The sequence below is a fragment of the Aspergillus niger genome (assembly GCF_000002855.4).
Source record: "Aspergillus niger supercontig An10".
NCBI lineage: Eukaryota > Fungi > Ascomycota > Eurotiomycetes > Eurotiales > Aspergillaceae > Aspergillus > Aspergillus niger.
In genome coordinates, this window is record NT_166537.1 from 213539 (window position 1) to 231954 (window position 18416).

At 51.4% G+C, this 18416-nt stretch overlaps 7 protein-coding genes across 7 annotated transcripts; 4 read left to right on the forward strand and 3 right to left on the reverse strand.

The window, feature by feature from the left end:
• Positions 1 to 2076: 2076 nt before the first annotated feature.
• Positions 2077 to 2950, forward strand: An10g00830 (uncharacterized protein; the record flags this gene model as incomplete). The annotated part of the gene is made up of 2 exons (XM_001402437.3): positions 2077 to 2206; positions 2331 to 2950. The coding sequence occupies 2 exons, from the start codon at positions 2077 to 2079 to the stop codon at positions 2948 to 2950; spliced, it is 750 nt and encodes a 249-aa protein (XP_001402474.1).
• Positions 2951 to 3037: 87 nt separating this feature from the next.
• On the reverse strand, positions 3038 to 4012 carry An10g00840 (uncharacterized protein; the record flags this gene model as incomplete). Its single annotated transcript, XM_001402438.1, has 2 exons — positions 3038 to 3778; positions 3851 to 4012. The coding sequence occupies 2 exons, from the start codon at positions 4010 to 4012 to the stop codon at positions 3038 to 3040; spliced, it is 903 nt and encodes a 300-aa protein (XP_001402475.1).
• Positions 4013 to 4744: 732 nt separating this feature from the next.
• On the forward strand, positions 4745 to 6432 carry An10g00850 (uncharacterized protein; the record flags this gene model as incomplete). Its single annotated transcript, XM_001402439.1, has 4 exons — positions 4745 to 4790; positions 4848 to 5301; positions 5366 to 6071; positions 6136 to 6432. The coding sequence occupies 4 exons, from the start codon at positions 4745 to 4747 to the stop codon at positions 6430 to 6432; spliced, it is 1503 nt and encodes a 500-aa protein (XP_001402476.1).
• A 131-nt stretch (positions 6433 to 6563) lies between these two features.
• Positions 6564 to 7859, reverse strand: An10g00860 (uncharacterized protein; the record flags this gene model as incomplete). The annotated part of the gene is made up of 5 exons (XM_059749967.1): positions 6564 to 6607; positions 6707 to 6872; positions 6946 to 7440; positions 7512 to 7664; positions 7722 to 7859. 5 exons carry the CDS (start codon positions 7857 to 7859, stop codon positions 6564 to 6566), a joined length of 996 nt encoding a protein of 331 aa, XP_059601508.1.
• Positions 7860 to 9655: 1796 nt separating this feature from the next.
• plyA (pectate lyase plyA-Aspergillus niger) lies at positions 9656 to 10834 on the forward strand (the record flags this gene model as incomplete). The annotated part of the gene is made up of 5 exons (XM_001402441.1): positions 9656 to 9763; positions 9811 to 10037; positions 10087 to 10172; positions 10225 to 10310; positions 10370 to 10834. 5 exons carry the CDS (start codon positions 9656 to 9658, stop codon positions 10832 to 10834), a joined length of 972 nt encoding a protein of 323 aa, XP_001402478.1.
• Positions 10835 to 11890: 1056 nt separating this feature from the next.
• On the reverse strand, positions 11891 to 14641 carry An10g00880 (uncharacterized protein; the record flags this gene model as incomplete). Its single annotated transcript, XM_001402442.3, has 6 exons — positions 11891 to 13046; positions 13096 to 13272; positions 13403 to 13541; positions 13630 to 13824; positions 13876 to 14536; positions 14567 to 14641. 6 exons carry the CDS (start codon positions 14639 to 14641, stop codon positions 11891 to 11893), a joined length of 2403 nt encoding a protein of 800 aa, XP_001402479.3.
• Positions 14642 to 15086: 445 nt separating this feature from the next.
• An10g00890 (uncharacterized protein) lies at positions 15087 to 18243 on the forward strand (the record flags this gene model as incomplete). Its single annotated transcript, XM_059749968.1, has 4 exons — positions 15087 to 15121; positions 15609 to 15639; positions 15880 to 16052; positions 16086 to 18243. The coding sequence occupies 4 exons, from the start codon at positions 15087 to 15089 to the stop codon at positions 18241 to 18243; spliced, it is 2397 nt and encodes a 798-aa protein (XP_059601509.1).
• Between the last annotated feature and the right edge of the window lie 173 nt (positions 18244 to 18416).

The following is an 18416-nucleotide window of genomic DNA, read 5'->3' on the forward strand; positions in this document are numbered from 1 at the left end:
GACTAAGTGATTTCCTTATTGGGCCGAATCAGGGGAGAATGAGGGAGGGGGTAATAGTGTGGGATGAAGTCAGACAGGTTTGGCCCGTACTTTAGGCCACGCCGACACTGCATGGACAAGACGCATCAACTCACTTCGATGTGGTGGCACACGAGCACGAGTTCCTCGGTAGCCGCGGGCTCCAGTATACTGCAGTTGCTGCATGTCAGACGCTTTTGCTCATCACGCACGGGGCCCGTTGTTCTTCACCCAGCTGAGAAGATAGTAGCCTAGCCAAGTACTCTGTAGCATTGGCAGAGGAGGGAGGGTGAAGGAGGGGGACGAGTAAGTTTGGTGGCCAACTGAGAGCGAGCGAGCAATCAACCTCCGGAGTTCGCCAGCTGGACGAGGAATGGGATGAATCGGACGTTATTGGCGCTTGGCCGAGGGAGCAGATCTGCACCGATAGACTGCCAGGGCTCGGCTGATGCGCCGGAAGTTAAACGGCATCCCATCCACGGAGTCACTGTTAGGTGTTGCTGCCGGCGGCAGGGCGGGTTCTAGCACGCCTGCTGAATGGCGGAGAAACCGGAGTGCATTGGCTTCCGGGACTTATCGCGGATGAGGTGAGAGAGGGGGTGATGATGGTCAGTGATGATGAGATAGGTAATAGTGCATGGCTGACCAGCCGACGGAGAAGCCGATGGAGAGACAAGACCCAGATGGCCCAGACGGACCAGGGCAGCAGCTGCAGTGCGGACTCTCATCGCCGACATTAAGTGCGTCTCTGTTGCTGCATGCTGCAGAGCCAAGTATCTTGGCAACCTGGGGGGAACAGAAAATTAATACTGGAGGCGATAGTCTCGAGTCCAGCCCCAGTTTGCTGGTGACTGCTTCAGGCTGCGCGGTTGGCTCTTGCGCACGTCTAGTGATTTCTTAGGTAGTTTTCTTGGTCTTGTCACTCCGCATGTCGCCTAGAAATGTGCTCATGGACTAGAATGAATTACTCTCCGGTCAGTGCGGTGATCAGGCCCCGGTGTGTAACCCATGAGGAATACAGCAAAGGCAGGGGAAGAGGAGAGCTGAGGAACATTTCGGACCCGGCTGGATGGTGCCGCATGGTGAAACGGACGACGCGGGTCCGACAGCAAGCAGTCCGACAGTCCTCAGCCTAGCAGATCGGATGCAGAGAGGAAAAATAAACCGCCACGACTATTGGAGGTGCAGATTGGCAGAGGGTTGATCGATAGATAGGTAGGATCGGACTAGACCGGGAGGAGTATAGGGGGGGGGGAAGGGAGGGGAGTGAGAAGGGAATGGGTGAGGAAGGGCGTGAGGGTAGGGGAAGAGAGAGAGTGCGTGCGTGGTGAGGCGCAAGTCAGCCGATTGGCGGGGCGGAGACCCAGTTTGGGGGGGGAGTTTAAGGTAGTAAGCAGTCTAGTTAGCTAGTTAGATTGGAGGAATGGGACAGGGAGAGGGGAAGACGACCAGCAGAGTCCGAGAGGGAAAAGGAAAGACAGGCAATGATAGTCGTGGCTGACTTGGCTAGAGACGAAAGCGACGGCGGATAGAGAGGCTAGCTTGTCACTTCGAGTCACTCCGATAGCACTAGACTGAGTCTAGTGCTGTAGGGAATCAGCCCAAGCCCGACAGCGGCTCCGGATTCGCCCGGCTTGGCCCCTCTGGGCGATCGGTAGAAGTTTGGGGGTTTTTAGGAGAAAAGGGATTGCGGCCTGGCCTTGGTATCTTGGAATGAAAAAGAAAAAAGGTTTGTGAAGGTTTTTGCTCTGGAGGAGAAGAAGAGGGTCTGCGGCCCACGCGGGCCCACGGCCGCGGTTGTCTTAAAGCTGGCGAGCTCTTCATTTCCACGCGTCTGTCAGCCTGCCTTTTCCCGCTTCTTTTCCTGCTCCGATCGCGCTGTTTGAAAGAGAAAAAAAAAGTCAGAAAAAAAGGTCAGAGAGAGAAAGATAGAAACTTTCTGATTTTTCTTTTTTTCTGCTGCTGTTGCATCCCTGCATCTGCTTGGGCCCATTCTTTCTCTGTTTCTTCCATACCACACCCCCAAAGTGCAGCAGCCTAAGTTCCAACGTTGAAACCATGGAGGACAGTAAAGGTGCTAGCCCGATGGTTAGCTATGTTAGGGCTGAGATCAATGTCAAATATGCCGATATCTTATTGCTCGCCTGTTGTTTCTGCTCGGGGTTGCTGGACAGCACCATGTACAATGGTGAGTCTCACTCTCTCCACTCTACCCTTTCCTCCACACCTTTCCTTTCTTTCTCTTACCCCATCACAATCTCCATAAAATCCCCATCATTCATAATGGAAGCTTACTTACACTTTCCCCACAGCCTACAACACTTTCGTTTCCATGCAAACGGGAAACACCATTTTCGTGGGTTTGGGTGCCTCGAAGCAGGATAGCCGACCGTACGACTGGGCGCGATCCTTGACGGCCATCGGCTGTTATGCGATCGGCAGCTTCATCTTCTCCCGCATCAACAACTTTCTCGGTCCCAAACGGCGCGGCACTCTGGTCGCCTGTTTTCTACTGCAGGTCGTGCTTGTCATCATCGCAGCTGCCCTCTCTCAAAGCCATGTCATCGCCGGTGACCTAGCCGACGCCCACTCCTCCACCTACATCACCCACTGGAGCCAAGAGGCCGTCATCGTCCTGCTCAGTATGCAGTCCGCGGGCCAGACCGTCGCCAGTCGTGTGCTGGGCTACAACGAAGTGCCGACCGTGGTGATCACCAGTTTGCTGTGCGATCTGATGATGGATCCCAAGCTGTTCCTGCTGCGCAATGAGAAGCGCGACCGTCGTGTCATCGCCTTCATCCTGACCCTGTTGGGCGCCATTGCCGGTGGAGGCATCAGCAAAGCCACGGGCAACATCTGGGCAGCTCTGTGGATCATCGGAGGTCTCAAGTTCTTCATGGCCGTTGCGTTGTCCTTCTGGCACGTCAAATAAGTAAATAGTTAGCTTCCTTCTTTTTTGTTCTTTACTCCCTCTTGGCATTTTCCCTTCTGGTTGTGCTTCGTTAGCCATCCTTATAAATTAGACCGTTCTGCTTTCGCTCCCACTTCCACTTCCATTCTGCCACACCCACACATTTATCGGGGCCAAGTTATCCGCCACCCACGAAGCCCGAAAATACCTCTCCAACACGACCTCCTCGTAGCTCTGATCATCGACACAATAATCCCCTCCGGACGGGCCAATATGCGCACAATGCACATTAGGATTCAACCGGACCATATTATCATGCACCTCCCGACACAGCAGCGTATTCCTTCCCATCTCATACGGCTGCCCAAAGCGGATTTTCTGTGTCAGAAACACATAGCAGTCCTGCGCCGAAGCATACTGCCGATTCCTACCTAGACAATACTCCTCTTCGGTGTGACATATCGTCCTAGCGAACAGATCCGCCACCTTGGCACGAGTCTCCGCTTCATTCCTCGTGTGGAACTTGCGTCCTGCGGCTTGGAGAATCTGCACAAATAACCAGTCTAGCCATCGGAAAACGGCGTCGTACTGGGTGACTTGGCCAACGGAATTGAATTCGAACCAGGCGGTGATTACCCCCGGAATGACCAGGTCGAAGGTGCTGATGTTGAAGGTGAGGACGACAGTCGAGGCGACGGTGTTTTGTGTCGCTGCAAATTGGGTGATGTTGTAGGCGATGGGGACGCCGAAGATGCTGGGGTGAGTGGGTTGAGAGAAGAGACCGAAGATGTATTCGTTGTTGAGGTCGCGGTTGGTGAAGGTGCGGGTCACGTCGACGCGTCCTTGGACCTATCACTACTTAGATAATTTATGCAAAAGGATGGATGATGGTTGATATATAGGGGAAGGGGAGGGGAGTACATTGTCGGAGAAGATGGAGGTGTCGTTGGGGTTGATATGGGCGGTGTTGGCTGGGTAGAGGAAGTTGTCCCAGAAGTGGGTGGTGAGGGACCAGAGTTGGTCGACGGTGTAGCTGGTGGTCGGGGAGATAACAATTTGCAGGAGTAGTAGGTAGTAGTACATGATGGTGACTTCAATTGGATATCGTCTAACTATATAGACAGTGACATCTACTGGTACGTCTACCGAGTGGGAATAATTGCAGCCTGTCATCGTGGCAGTGTAGTGGGCATCAAGCATGAACTATATATATCGGACGGCACAGGGTACCCCATTCTTCATGCAGCATCTAGGCATCAGAATAAATCCCTGTTCTTGCAGCAGTAGTTGCAATTAGCTTAATCTCCTCTGTGTCAGACGAAGCATGTTACATGGAAACCAAGCCGATGGGAAGGACAGACGGACTGTCACCATGTGCAAGATCTAAGCCATGGCTGATATGTCTGCACGGGGAGTCAGGCTGATGGAAGCTGGCTCACGAGCTGACCCACCAATAATGGCCTGCAATACGAGTCATCCTGCGACACCCCCCCATATCCGCACCGATAAGCCTTATGGGGTAAGCTACTGCGTGGGTGCCACCACATCAGCCACACGGCAGACAGACTTCACGACGTCTCTGTGATTCCGCGGCAATCGGGACCCTAACTTTTACCGAACACGATGACTACTGAACACTAACTTATCAATTGCGATCAACCTGTCACTTGCCATTCTCGTGAATTCCCCGCATCACTTCTCGGAATGGTTCCGGCGGACGGAATCATCGGAAGTCAGTTCGGTTATACTTATAGTCAGAGTGGGATGCATTGCTTTTCCCAGACAAGCGTATACAAAAAGCAAACCAACATAGCAATGGCTACCGTCACTCTCACCGGCGTCAAAGGCCGCCAAATCCAAGGTACTATACCCTAACCCCCACCTTCATTTCAATACACCCCTCTCCTAACACCACCAGTCCCCACCACCCTCTTCATCAACAATGAATTCACCCCGGCCTCCACCACCGAGACCCTGACCATCGAGAACCCTTCCACCGGCACCCCACTCGCAACCGTCTCCTCCGCCAGCCCAGCGGACGTCGACCGCGCCGTGCACTGCGCCACACAAGCCCTCCCCGCATGGAAAGCCACCCCGGGCGCCATCCGCGGCACCCTCCTGCACAAACTCGCCGATCTGATCGAGCGCGACGCGGAGGACTTGGCATCCCTTGAAGCCCTGGAGGGTGGGCTCCTCTACACCGACAGCATGAACATGAGCATGCCCCAATCCATCTCCACCCTTCGCTACTATGCCGGCTGGGCCGACAAGATCGACGGCAAGACGCTGCATCTCCCCGACGGCGGAGTGGGGTACACTTTCCGCGAGCCATTGGGTGTCTGTGCCGCCATTGTACCCTGGAATGCGCCTCTGTATGCCCTCCCCGTACCCCCCCATACGCAGACCATCAACCCAACTGACAACCCAATTCCACAGAATGATAACAATCTGGAAACTCGCCCCGGCCCTCGCAACAGGAAACTGCCTGATCATCAAACCCTCCGAACTAACCCCGCTGTCTGCCCTAAAGCTCGCCCTCTTAATCCGCGAAGCAGGCTTCCCCGCCGGCACAGTAGCCATCCTCCTCGGCGACGGGCCTAAAGCTGGCAATGCTCTCTCCTCGCATCCCGATATCCGCAAACTCTCATTCACGGGCTCCACTGTCGCCGGCCGCGCCATCCTCCACGCCTCGGCATCTAGTAACCTGAAGCAAATCTCCCTCGAGCTGGGAGGTAAAGGCCCCTCAATCGTATTCTCAGACTGCGATCTAGCCAACGCGTTACTGTGGACGCGCATCGGGATCACGGCGAATAACGGACAGATCTGCGCGGCAGGGTCGAGGATCTATGTCCAGCGGGGCATTTACGATAAGTTCCTGGAAGAGTATGCGCGGTTATCTCGGGAGGAGAAGCCCGTGATCGGGGATGCGTTGGACGAGAAGACGACGAAGGGGCCGGTGTCTAGTGCGGCGCAGCTGCAGAAGATCTTGGGGTATGTGGAGGAGGGGAAGAAGAGGGGAGTGAGGGTGTTGTTTGGGGGGGAGAGGATCGGGGAGAAGGGGTATTTCGTGCAGAATACGGCGTTTGCGGATGTCGGACAGGGGGAGAAGATGATGAGGGAGGAGATTTTTGGGCCGGTTGCTGTATGATTTCCTTCTATTCCCTTTGATACATGACCACTGTGGATGGGGGTACTAACGAAAGCAGTGCATTGCCCCCTTCGACACCGAGGAGGAAGCCATCGCGTTGGCCAATGATTCCGCGCACGGACTCAGCTCCGCTATCTTCACTAATGATGTGAACCGCGCGCATCGCGTCACTGCGGGGATCGAATCCGGTCAGGTTACTGTGAACGCATGGTCAATGCTAGCGGCGAATGCGCCGTTCGGAGGAGTGAAAGAGAGTGGGTTCGGACGGGATATGGGAGAAGAGGCGTTGGAGGGATGGACGACGGTTAAGGTGGTTAAGTATAATATTCTGCCTCCGGCGGCGGCTAAGCTGTAAGTTACATAGTAGGGATGTTCACATGTGATGATAAGGACATTATAAGAAGGAGGAAGGAAGTGGGTTAATGCAAATAAAAAGGATCATTAGAGTACCGCTCATACAGCTCCGGATACCATTTCTTCCCGACGTCAGGGTGGCTGATGATTCGGTTGCGGAGGTAGGCTTCGCCGAACTACACCCAAGGTATATTAATAGGTATCCCCGTGCTGCAATGTTAGAGGGATGGGTTGAGGGGAACCTACACATGCAAACTTTTCCGAAAGAAACTCACTCGGCACATCCTCCGCCCTGCGCTTCATCTCATCCTCATCGGACCACTTCCCCGCAGGGACCTTCTCAACAATATGTCTCGCCGACTCGCGCAGATTCGACAACGTCAAGTCCATCCGTATCCCCATGAAGAAGGGGATACTGTATCTCGTTGTATTCTTCGGTGCCTGCACTTCCATCAACATCCCACTTTTACCCGAAGTATGTAAACAAGAAAACAAGGGAAAAGAGAAGACATACAACAACCCTATGCACCGTCGCACTGCAAACACCCCCAGTAATCGCCTCAAACCCCTGCTGAATATTCACCACCAACGCCCCCTCATCCTCCAGTGGGGGGACATCAATCCAGTCACCGCGTTTATTAAGGACCTGTAACCCACCTGTTGTATCCTGAGAGAGGAAGGTGAATAAGCCCGTTGAGTCTTTATGTGGGCCTACGCCTTGGGATTTCTCTTCCCCAGAGGAGGAAGAAGGTTGAGGCGGATACTTGATGAACTTCAGTCTGTCCATTGCGCCCCTGTACGTGTCGAAGGTTGTCGGCGGGAGGGAGAGGGACTCGGCGACGTACTGGAGGAAGGTGTTGCTTAGGGGGATGAAGGATGTTATGTATTTTTCTACGAGGGATTTGGTGGCTGGTGTAGGGTACTGGTTTTGGCCTTCGAGGCGGGACCAGATTGGTGTTGATGGATTGGAGGAGTAAGGTGGGAGATTGGGGGTGCCGAAGTCGAATTGCTGCGTTGGATTGCGGTATGTTAGGGTATATGTCGTGTGTGAGTAGAGAAGGAAATGGGAGGGGGAAATACTTCTCGCATGTCGGTTTTGAGGGCGGTGGTTTCGGCTCCGAGACGCGTATAGCCTAGGAAGGAGGGCGAGTTGATCATGTTGGTTTGTTCTTTGGTTTCGGGTGGGAGGGAGATGAGGTCTGGGAGTGCGGCGTGCGCGCGTTTGGTGAGGGACTGCAGTGGTTGTTCTTTTAGTAGGTGATTGGGTGCTGGTGGTGGTCGGCTGCTTACTTCCAGTCCATGGTTCGTGAGATATAAGAATCCTACGAGGAAGATGGCGTCGCGGAGTTGAGCGAGGGTTTCAGCTTTTGTTTCTGGGTCTTGGAGACGCTGGAAGTCGATGATGGGGACGGAGGTGAAGTCGGACATTGTGATGGCATTGGCGAAGTTGGTGATGTTGATGTGGTGAGGGGAAGTGAGGGGAATTGGACGGATGCCATTGTTGGCGCTGAGTAATAAGCTGATGGTTTACTGCGGGTGCAGATGGCGTGATCGTGCTGGTTGTATACATGGCTAAATCACATACACTGGGAAGAGGATGAAGGAACATGATGTTGAAGTGTTTGTATTTTCTAACGGCCTTCTGAAGGGAGGAATTTTGGTCAAGTGCGCAGGTGAGTGGGATTGTGTGAAAAACTTCTTACTGGCCAAGATAGTTAACGGCCTACACATAGCAAACAGGGCTAGTTTCTACTCACTAGATAATCTAAGAAGAAAGCTAAGGGTTCGGAAAATGCAGTTCGTGAGGATGTACCGTCATGGATACGGGTGCTTAATCTCGGTAATGCTATCATCCCAACACCCCTTACCATTCTAGCGGTGTGCTCTCCAGGTCCACAATCTATCAAAAACATCGCTAGTCTTCACCACTTCAGCTGTTATGCGAAATGACTGCATCGAATATAGTACGTCTAGTCCAGTGGTGGAAGAATTCAGCAAGGGTCCTCAACCGCCGTGATGTCAACTATCCAAAAAGATGGGGTCATAGACCTGCACATCATCGTCGCCTCCTGCATTGCCGACGACCTGTCACTAATGAAGAAAAGCCCAATCGACACACCTAGACCGCGCACATGATATATTAGCTGCTTCACATATCTACCATAGGTGGAGAATCAGAGTCACTCAAGAACAGCCAAGCAACTGGAGCTCCCTTGCCATCAATCATCTGAAGACGGCGCTTAAATCGTGACAAAAATGGGCAGCAAAGGAACGGATGAAACGGAGCCATCCGAAGGTAGAAATGGAGGCACTCCATTGCCGAGAACGACCGGTGCTTGGCCTTCTTGTTTCTGCTGAACCGTGGCTCTTACGCTTCCATGGTGAGCTGATGACTACAAACGTGATCATACTCTGGTAGCAGCTATACCTCCCTGAGCCCTCTCACACGGAACTCTAAAATGGATAGAATGACTTCTTCCTATCCCTGTACAAGTACAATGACGATGTTAACATTGACAGCATTGCTGTCTCCGAAGGAACCCCATCAGTGCTGGACATAACCTATCCCGCACTCCACGGAACCGTGCCACTGTGGAGGATTAACCCCTGATTGATTATTCTTGCCAAGTTATTTTGCTCCTTCGGCTCCCGCAAAATGACTCGTACACCACTCAGAATCTTCCGGGGGCCATGTCCAGACGCGCCAAGCATCGCAGCCGGTGTTCCTGAGCGGACACTAGTCGTGAATGGCACGGACAGTTCCACCGCACAGCCACGATGGACCCAGACTTTAGCTCTCTTGGCAGCATCGCTGAAACGCCAAGTGCCGTTGGTGGAATTCATCTCCCAGCATAATATCCACCTCTGGACAACGTCTTTTCTCACGATGCTCCCTCCCTGTTATGCGAGTGGTGCGATCCAGCTTCATCCGTACGGGGCTTGACCGGCATCTTGGCAGTCGCATCCAAAGAACCTGCGGCTTCACCTCGTCACGGTTGCTATGTTGATTGAAAGTCCACCTATGAAGGTACCAGCCAAGCCTGGAGACAGTCCTGGTGCTTAAAGTGATTTAAGACTAGTCTTGGAGCTCACGATGCTGCCGACCCGTCTATATAAAGGGAGCAGGTAGAGACCTGAACCATATCCCAGAACAAGCCTCTCACATCGTCTTTCCTTTCTCTCATCCCCAACTACCTTTCCATTCTTTCTCTCTCCTAGTTACAATGACCAACTTCAAGTGGATCGTTGCCGCCGCCGGTCTCCTGTCTGGACAGGTCCTGGCTGCTCCTACTGCCACTTCTACCCATGCCAAGCGCGCAACCGTCAGCGACGTAAGCACCCTCCCTGTGAAGAACCCCACAGATATTGACATTGGCAGGCTGCGTTCGGCTATGCTAGCCTGAACGGCGGCACCACCGGTGGTGCCGGCGGTACTACCACTACCGTCTCGTCCTACGCTGCCTTCACCTCCGCTGTCTCCGGCGATGACGCCAAGGTCGTCTACGTCGACGGTACCATCAAGCAGACCGCCGACCAGGTCAAGATTGGCAGCAACACCTCCATCATCGGCAAGGACGCCAACGCCATCCTCGAGGGATTCGGAGTGTAAGCACGTCCCAACAAGAGGGAGCTGAATTAAGCTTACATGCAACAGTCTCGTCAAGGAGAAGGAGAACGTTATCATCCGTAACCTCGGAGTCTCCAAGGTCCTTGCTGACAACGGCGATGCCATTGGTGTCCGTACGTGACACCCACTCATCCTGCACACCCTACCATATGCTAATTCAAGCAGAGTACTCCAACAACGTCTGGATCGACCACTGCGATGTCTCCTCCGACCGTGACCACGACAAGGACTACTACGACGGTCTGATTGACGTATGCCACCCACCACCAGCATCATACCAAAAGGGTTCCCACTCACTAACAACTACTAGATTACCCACGGCTCCGACTACGTGACCGTCTCCAACACCTTCATCCACGACCACTGGAAGGCCTCCCTGGTCGGCCACTCCGACAGCAACGAGGACGAGGACAGCGGCCACCTCACCGTCACCTACGCCAACAACTACTGGTACAACATCAACTCCCGCGCTCCCTCTTTCCGCTTCGGTACCGGCCACGTCTACAACAGCTACTACCTGGACGTCAGCGACGGCATCAACACCCGTGACGGCGCCCAGCTGCTCGTCGAGTCCAACCAGTTCGTCGACTCCAAGAAGGCTCTCTACTCCACCGACGATGGCTACGCCGTCTCCAACGACAACGACTTCGGTGATTCTGAGAACACTGCCGAGGAGGGTACCCTGACTTCCATGCCTTATGACTACACCCTTCTTGGCTCCGCCAACGTTAAGGCTGCTGTCGTCGGCACTGCCGGTCAGACTCTTACTTTCTAAGCGTGCTGTGATGTGCTTGGGATATTAGTTTAGTAGGCTGAGGTTGACTATGCCTTTGTCATTCTTCTTATCTTGGTATCTGCAGGACAGCTATTTAGGCCCTAGCTTGTGACCTATCCTAGGGTCGTTATTTAGTTATTGCTCGAATTGCAATTAATTGAGGCAACATGATCACAATTAGCGTAGATGACTGCATATATTTCATAAATCGCATAACGTCCATGCACAGCATAATGCAAGCCAGTGAACATATCGGCAAATCCTCGGCCTCACTCCGTTCAGACTAGTACTCCACATCCCACACAACCCGCCTGTCCAGACCCACCTATTCAACCAGCTTAATCCGTAGAGTATTCCTGATTAAGTCCGCGGTAGGCACAACTTACCCACCCACTAACCGGTTCATGAAATATCCACACATCACACAACAGACAAACACAACCATAGCTCATCCGGACACCACCGGATTCCCGATCCTCACGGGAAATCATTTCGTGGAGCACCATGTTCTTCCCTGCCTACATCCTTACTACAACTGCAACAAAAGCAATAATATAGTAGGCTGTGTCGGGTAGGGCATTCCAAAAACCCTTGTCCTGAAAGCTTGATTTCGCCCTCTTCGGAAAACTCATCGATTGGGTAACGTTGATGTATTGGGGTAATTTGTTTTCGGGGTGGGTTGGTCTTGATGCCTGCATTTGCATATGCATCTGTAGGTGCTACTGGAACCGGACTGGGTAAATAGAAATCTAGATTCAGATCAGTATCCTGATGAGGAATGTGAAGCGTAATGCTATGCCAGTGATGCTATACCCTGGATTAGTGTTACCCTATGATTGTGATGTTGGACATCCATGCATTTGCTTAGATTAATTGCGTCTGCATGGACAAGGATACAGATGTAGGTTAGATAGCGACGGATAAGGATAAACCCACGACCAGCGAACTCCGAGGCATCGAGTTAATAGATGATAGGGATATCATGCTCTAGGCTCAATATATTGATTATCACTAGTAAACTACCATAGCATCTAATTTCCAACCAATGCATCTATACTATTGCACCTTCCCCACCCCTCTATCCACTCTAACCACACAAACAACCGGCCAAACCTGCAACACGACCGCCCCAACCATCAAGCAACCCGAAAACACCTGCGCACGAACAAAGTCCGCCGTTTCCAAGTTCACCAACGCCCCTGCAACAGGCGTGCCCACCAACGACCCAAACGAACTAATCCCCCACATCATGCCCATTCTCGTCCCGAGGAAGTCACTGTCAGGACAGAATGCTTTATGGGCGACAATGGAAGTCGGAGCTGTGACCAGCACCCCGCTCACAAAACCCCAGTAACAGGCCCAGACGATGAATCCCGCTGTGTTTGTCGTCGCGATCCAGGTGAACATGGCTACTGCGGCTGCCGCGACGAAGGCGATCAGGATGAAGATGGGCTTGATGCGGGTGCCTCCCGAGGCGAGGAAGTAAGGTACTGTGCGGCCGAAGGCGGAGGCGCCGTTTGTGATGGAGACGAGGTAGAAGGAGAGACTGGTGGGGGTGTTGAGAGCGGAGCGGGCGTAGGTGGCGATGTAGAAGATAGGGACGTAGTAAGCGAGCATGACGCAGGTCATAGAGAGTGAGAGAAGCATGAAGGGGAGGTGAGTCAAGGCTTTGAGTTCGATGAGGCTTCTCGTGCGGGTTTTCTTGCCTGGTCGACGGCAAAGGATAGCGCAGGTAATGAGGGCGAGGAAGAGGTTAATGAATGCGATGCAGCGGACGCTCCAGGCGAAGTTGATGATGGGTTGGACTTGGCGGAAGAGGATTGGAAATATGACGCTACCGACGCTGGATCCGATAGAAGCGCAGCCGATGGCGATGGGGCGCTTGGTGGTGAAATGCGAGGAGATGACTACCATTGCTGGGATATAGGTGATGCCACCACCTATTCCGACGCAGAAGCCCTGTGCCAGAAGAACCTGGTAGTATTCTGTTGCTAGGCTGAGCATCATCATCCCGAACACGACTAGGAAGGATCCGCTGACGATCAAGGGTCGGAGGTAGCCTGAGTCCACTAGGGGGCCGGTCACCATACCGACCATCACGATCAGGGTGGCTTGGATACTACCGATCCAGGAGATCGTGGAAGGTGATTCGTCCGGGAGGAGGACGGTTTGGTAGAATTCCTGGAAAGCGCCATAGCAGCTGATAAGGCCCCTGCTGGATGTTAGGACTGTGTTTGGGGATTAGTGATGGGTGTAGGTACCAGGAGTTGACAAAGACGCAGAAGCCCGCCAGTACACTGAGCCAACCTTCCAGTCCTCCGTTGGGCATCGGCTGTGTCTCTGAACTAGCCTCGGTTGGTGGCTGGAGGTGTTCGTCATGCTCGTTGGACAGCTCGTTTGGAGCTTCTAGTCCCTCATTCTGTATGCCCATTTCCGCTCTAATCTAGGTCTATTATATGCCGTACATGGAGTCTATAAGGAGAAAAAGAAAATGAATACCGGTCGGAAGTCTCGAACGACCAAAATGTCGGGCGTAAGCTCGGTTAGATGGTAGACGATGATTCCTACCCCAACTTTCGGTTCCCCGCAACGGCAAATGTGGAGTTGGGGTTGGAGTCAAGATCGGGGAACCTTGGCGTCCCAGTTCCTGGAGTGGCAAAGCCCTTTGCCGGGAGTCGCCTACAAAATAGGGTTGACTGACTCGTTTCTGGTCTATGGTCGAATTATCCGATACTACTTTAATGTTCAAAATTGCCCGCCAAACATGCAGATGGATTGAACAATGCAATACTAACCTGCGCGACAAATACGTGACTTTCGAAATTGATAAAAGCTACCGGTTTTGATCCCTAGTGCAGGGTATACAAACAGCAGGCATATCAAAAATGTTTTCAATATGGATAGTAGTCTTTTCGAGCCAGCTAATTCGGCAGACATTAGGAGACAATGTATATACACCCGTAGCACAGTTCTAGCACTGGAACACCTTGCTAGCCAGATATTACAATAGAAGCTTTACACCAGATTTGTTAAGCCCTCACAGTTCGACATGGGTGTTTTGGGGTTAAACTGGATATCATATGGTGCCACTAGAATGCGATTTGGATTTCTCCCTGAACTCGAAAGATCCGTGTATCGCGCCGGAGTAGAGGCTGAATGGTGCATATTACTCCTGTATTTCACAGTCAGTTGTAAACGCAAATGAATAAACTCGTTTTTTAGTCCCGAACTTACATCGGTCTCCTCCTCATCGCGAACGAAAATATCCTCCAGGGTCTTAGCTGGCCTGGTACCAATCGCACGTAAACCCCGAGCACCTCGATCGACGAGCCAGTCGTACGTCACAATGGACGCGTAAACACTGGCCATATGATCCTCGTTATCCTCGTCTGTGTCCTCCGCCGCAATATCCATTGTCCCACATGCCATCATCATGCACTGCAACAGGAACTCATCGACTCCGTGTGTATCAAGTGTGCGATTTCCGGGCGGAAGGAGAACGGTGATGTTGGCGGCTGCAGTAAATTGCACCAGTTCAGCAATGAGGAAGGGCCAGGTTTTGAATCGCATGGTTGGCAGCGATAATGACTTGTTAGTGGTGCGCGAACGAACGAAGAAATCAGTCAAGAATTGGGGAGGTTTTGGTGTCCTTCGATGACCTTGGAAAGAGTGCTTCAGCGGAACGGAACATGACAAACTCTCCTACAACATAACATAATACAAAGATATGACCTTGTAAAGATATAAATATTTGACCATTTTCCCCAATAATCCTTTAATAGGTCTCGAGGCTCGTAGCGATGACATGGTTTTCTCATTTCAGGGAGCCATGATATTCATGGCCCCACCCGTAATCAGTACTAAATCCGCCATCTGTCATATCTGGATGACTCACTGGAGGCTCATCCAAGTAGGCGCATGCTTACCCGGAATACTGATGTAGAAGAAAAGAAGAGGTTAGAACGAACCTCTACGGCAAAGCGAGCAACACCGATTGATTTAACCAATCCAGTGACTGGGAACTCTGGTCAAATTTCATCGCGCTGGATATTGAATTACGAACTATTGCTCACGGGCAGTGTGCGGGCTCCTCGCTCATTATGCACTAACATCAACAAGCGCTATCGCCGGGCATTTATTGTACTAGCTAGATAAGGCCACGATGGAGTGTCCCAGTACCCACATCCGCAGTGCTTAGAGCCTTAAAAAGGTCGCGACGCGTCATCCGATCAGGCAGCATCTGCACACCTAAATGCTTAGCAAGGTCTATTACGTCCTAGTAGTGATGTAAGTAACGAAATTATGTTTATAGTCTTAGTCATGTAGGAGAACGTTCTCTTCGGTTTGTGTTACGGTCTTCCCAATGTGAACGGCCTAAACGATGAGGATATAAGTGCGATTACACCTAACATTAATGATTTCAAAAGAGACGATGGATATTTTCATTTGTTCTATGGTAGGCTCCATTTAGCACTCGACACATCCACAGGCCCGCAATATCATCTTCCTACCCAGCCTATCTAGCGGTAGTCCGCAAACAAAGCACCATGGAGATGATTTAGGATTTTGTAGGAGGACAACGAAGTCCTGGAAAATTTAAAATTGATAAAGGACCGCCGGGAAGACATCTCATCGTCGAAGAATATGAGCGATAATACAGTTGAGAGGTTCTTTATGAGAATGCTTTGTGGGGCTCTTAACAAGACCCTTTCCCCCAAAAGTCAAGGATCCCTTGATTCATCGTCATAAAGGCTGTGTGAAAAAAACGGAGTAGCTCAACAAAATACTCTTTACGAGTCTCTATGGTAGGTACCATCGCTATGGCGGGGAATATGTCTATATGGTTGAAACCCTTTGTATCTTATCCAATTTGAGACTGTCATAATAGCAATGGTTGTCGGAAATCCGAGTCCAAATAGTTTGTCAAGGAAGGCACTTGCCACTAGATTGGGGTTCGCTCTCCACTCTACCCGCCCTCTTTTTTTGTACCCTTTAATGAACCATATCTCGGTATTTTCACCTTCATTTGAATTTGTACTTCCCAGAGGGTCATGTACACATCGGAGAATGCCATGCAAGATCTGTCTTTTTTGCTAATGACAGCAACCAGAGAAGTGGAATGGTCCGCATATCGAGAAGCCAGTTGGCTTACCACTAGTGGGTTTCTTTGGCGACATGGCAGTCAGAGTTTACCTAGTGTATACCAGTTGATAGGATCGTAAGTAACTGCTGTCTATTTATATGACTTCAGGTATCTCATTTCCCTCACAATATCTAATATCATATCACGTCTTACTATTCCCAACCCGACATCAGCTCAACAAACGAACTCATTCATAATGCTAGGCGAACTACCTGGTGAGGTCCTGCAGTGCATCGCAGACTGCCTAAATACCGCAAAAGATCGGAACAACCTTGCAAAAACAAGTCGGCGGCTCTATCGATGCACCAACACCTTGCTTTATCAGTGGGATATGTATTATCGTATGGGTTACGCAATAAAATGGGCTGCGGAGAATGAACGAGAGACAACAGCCCGATTGTCACTAGCGATAGCTCGCACGCCAGAATCATTGGATGTTGCGGGATTCGCTCTATTGCTAGCAACTAAGCTGAGACATGAGGCTGTGATCAGAATCATACTATCTACGAAGGGAGTCAACCTTAACTTTAGTGTGCATGGGAGGACCCCGCTTTGGCACGCAGCGGCAAACGGATATGAAGGGATTGTGAAAATGCTACTCAACATGAAGGATGTCAACCCCGACGAGCAGGACCATTGGGGTGGAACACCATTATGCATTGCAGCACAATACGGGCATCTAGAGGTAGTCAAGTTGTTGCTTGCCACCAAGCGGGTGAATCCAGGTCATCGAGACAGCTGGGGAGACACCCCGGCCATCAGAGCAGCAGCAGGAAGGTATGAGAAAATAGTGATGTTATTACTCAATACTGAAGGTGTCGATCCTCATTCCCAGAATAGTCATGGCTGGACCATCCTGTCATGGGCGATAATACGTGGTCTGCAACAGGTAGTCGAATTCCTGCTTGCTACCCAGGGAATTGACCCAGATCTTAGAGACTCTGACGGATTTACTCCATTGTCCAGAGCAGCAGGGGCTGGAAGAAAGCAAGTAGTTTCACTACTGCTCGGCACGGGAAAGGTGAACCCCAATTCTCTAGCGAATTCCCGAGAGACACCGCTGTCCATCTCCGCAAACTATGGCTATGCGGCAATCGTCAAGATGCTTATTACCGCAGGTGCAAATATCCATACTCGAGACGAAATGGGAGCGACGGCACTCATGTATGGCGCGAAATCTGGAAATCTGGAACTCGTCGAAGCGCTTCTTGCTGCAGGTGCAGGCATTCACATCCGAGATAATGACGGTGCAACTGCCCTCATATATGCTGCGGAATACGGAAAGCTCAAAATTGTTGAAACACTTCTGGCTATAGGTGCAGATGTTCACATTGCAGATAACTTTGGAGAGACAGTACTCATACACGCTGTTGGATCCGGAAATGCGAAAGTGGTTGAAGCGCTTGTTGCTGCAGGCGCAGAAATCAATATGGGAGATAACTGGGGACAAACACCACTTTTTCACTCTGTACTGCATAGAGGCTTGGAGGTTCTTAGCTTCCTTATTGCTAAAGGTGCAGATCTTGACGTCCAAACTACTGATGGGACGACAGCACTCACTCAGGCTTCGAATTATGGATATGATGTGAAAATAGTCAAAGCGCTTATTGCTGCAGGAGCAGGACTTGACATCAGAGACAACAGCAGTGATGGATATGGAGGCACACCCCTTTTGAATGCGGTTAATTGTAAGGCGGAAGTAGTGGTTGAAGCTCTACTTTCTGCAGGCGCCATGCCTGATATCGGGAATGGCCGAGGACAGACCCCCCTTGCGAGGGCAGCCGTGGAGGGACATCCGAAGATATTTAGGCTTCTATTAGAAGCAGGAGCAAATCCACACATTGCCGATCGTGAAGGATGGACTCCGTTGGCATACCTATCACGAGTTCGTCAGGACAATGTCCAACACCTCAAATTACTTCTTGCTGCGGGTGTGAATGTTAATGTCAAAACCCAGGATGGATGGACGCCATTGGCGCTAGCAGCTAACTGCGGTAGTCTGGAGGCGGTGAAGATTTTACTTGCAGCGGGGGCAGACCCAAACTCTGGAACACCCCTAACAAAAGCAGCGTTTCACGAACACCTGGAGATTGTGAAAACACTTCTTGCCGCAGAAGGCATCGATACGGATTTGAAGGGTAGTGACTGGCTGCCAGCGCTGTGGATAGACAGACAGCCGGGCTATTCAAGAGCGGCGGACTTGATACATCAGCACAGAATGCTTAAAATATGGTTTAAAAAAATGATGGGTGGGTGTAATCCTTAAACCCACTTAGTCTTGTTAGTTGCTAGTGTAGTTATACGGGCTCTGGCCAGATACCTACGAAATAACTCTGCTGCTCAAGTTTCCCACAACACATAAAAGATGTTGTGCCCCGAACCATAGAACTAGAATCTACCAAGAGGCAAATCTTCCAAAGCCGCCTAGGAACAACGATC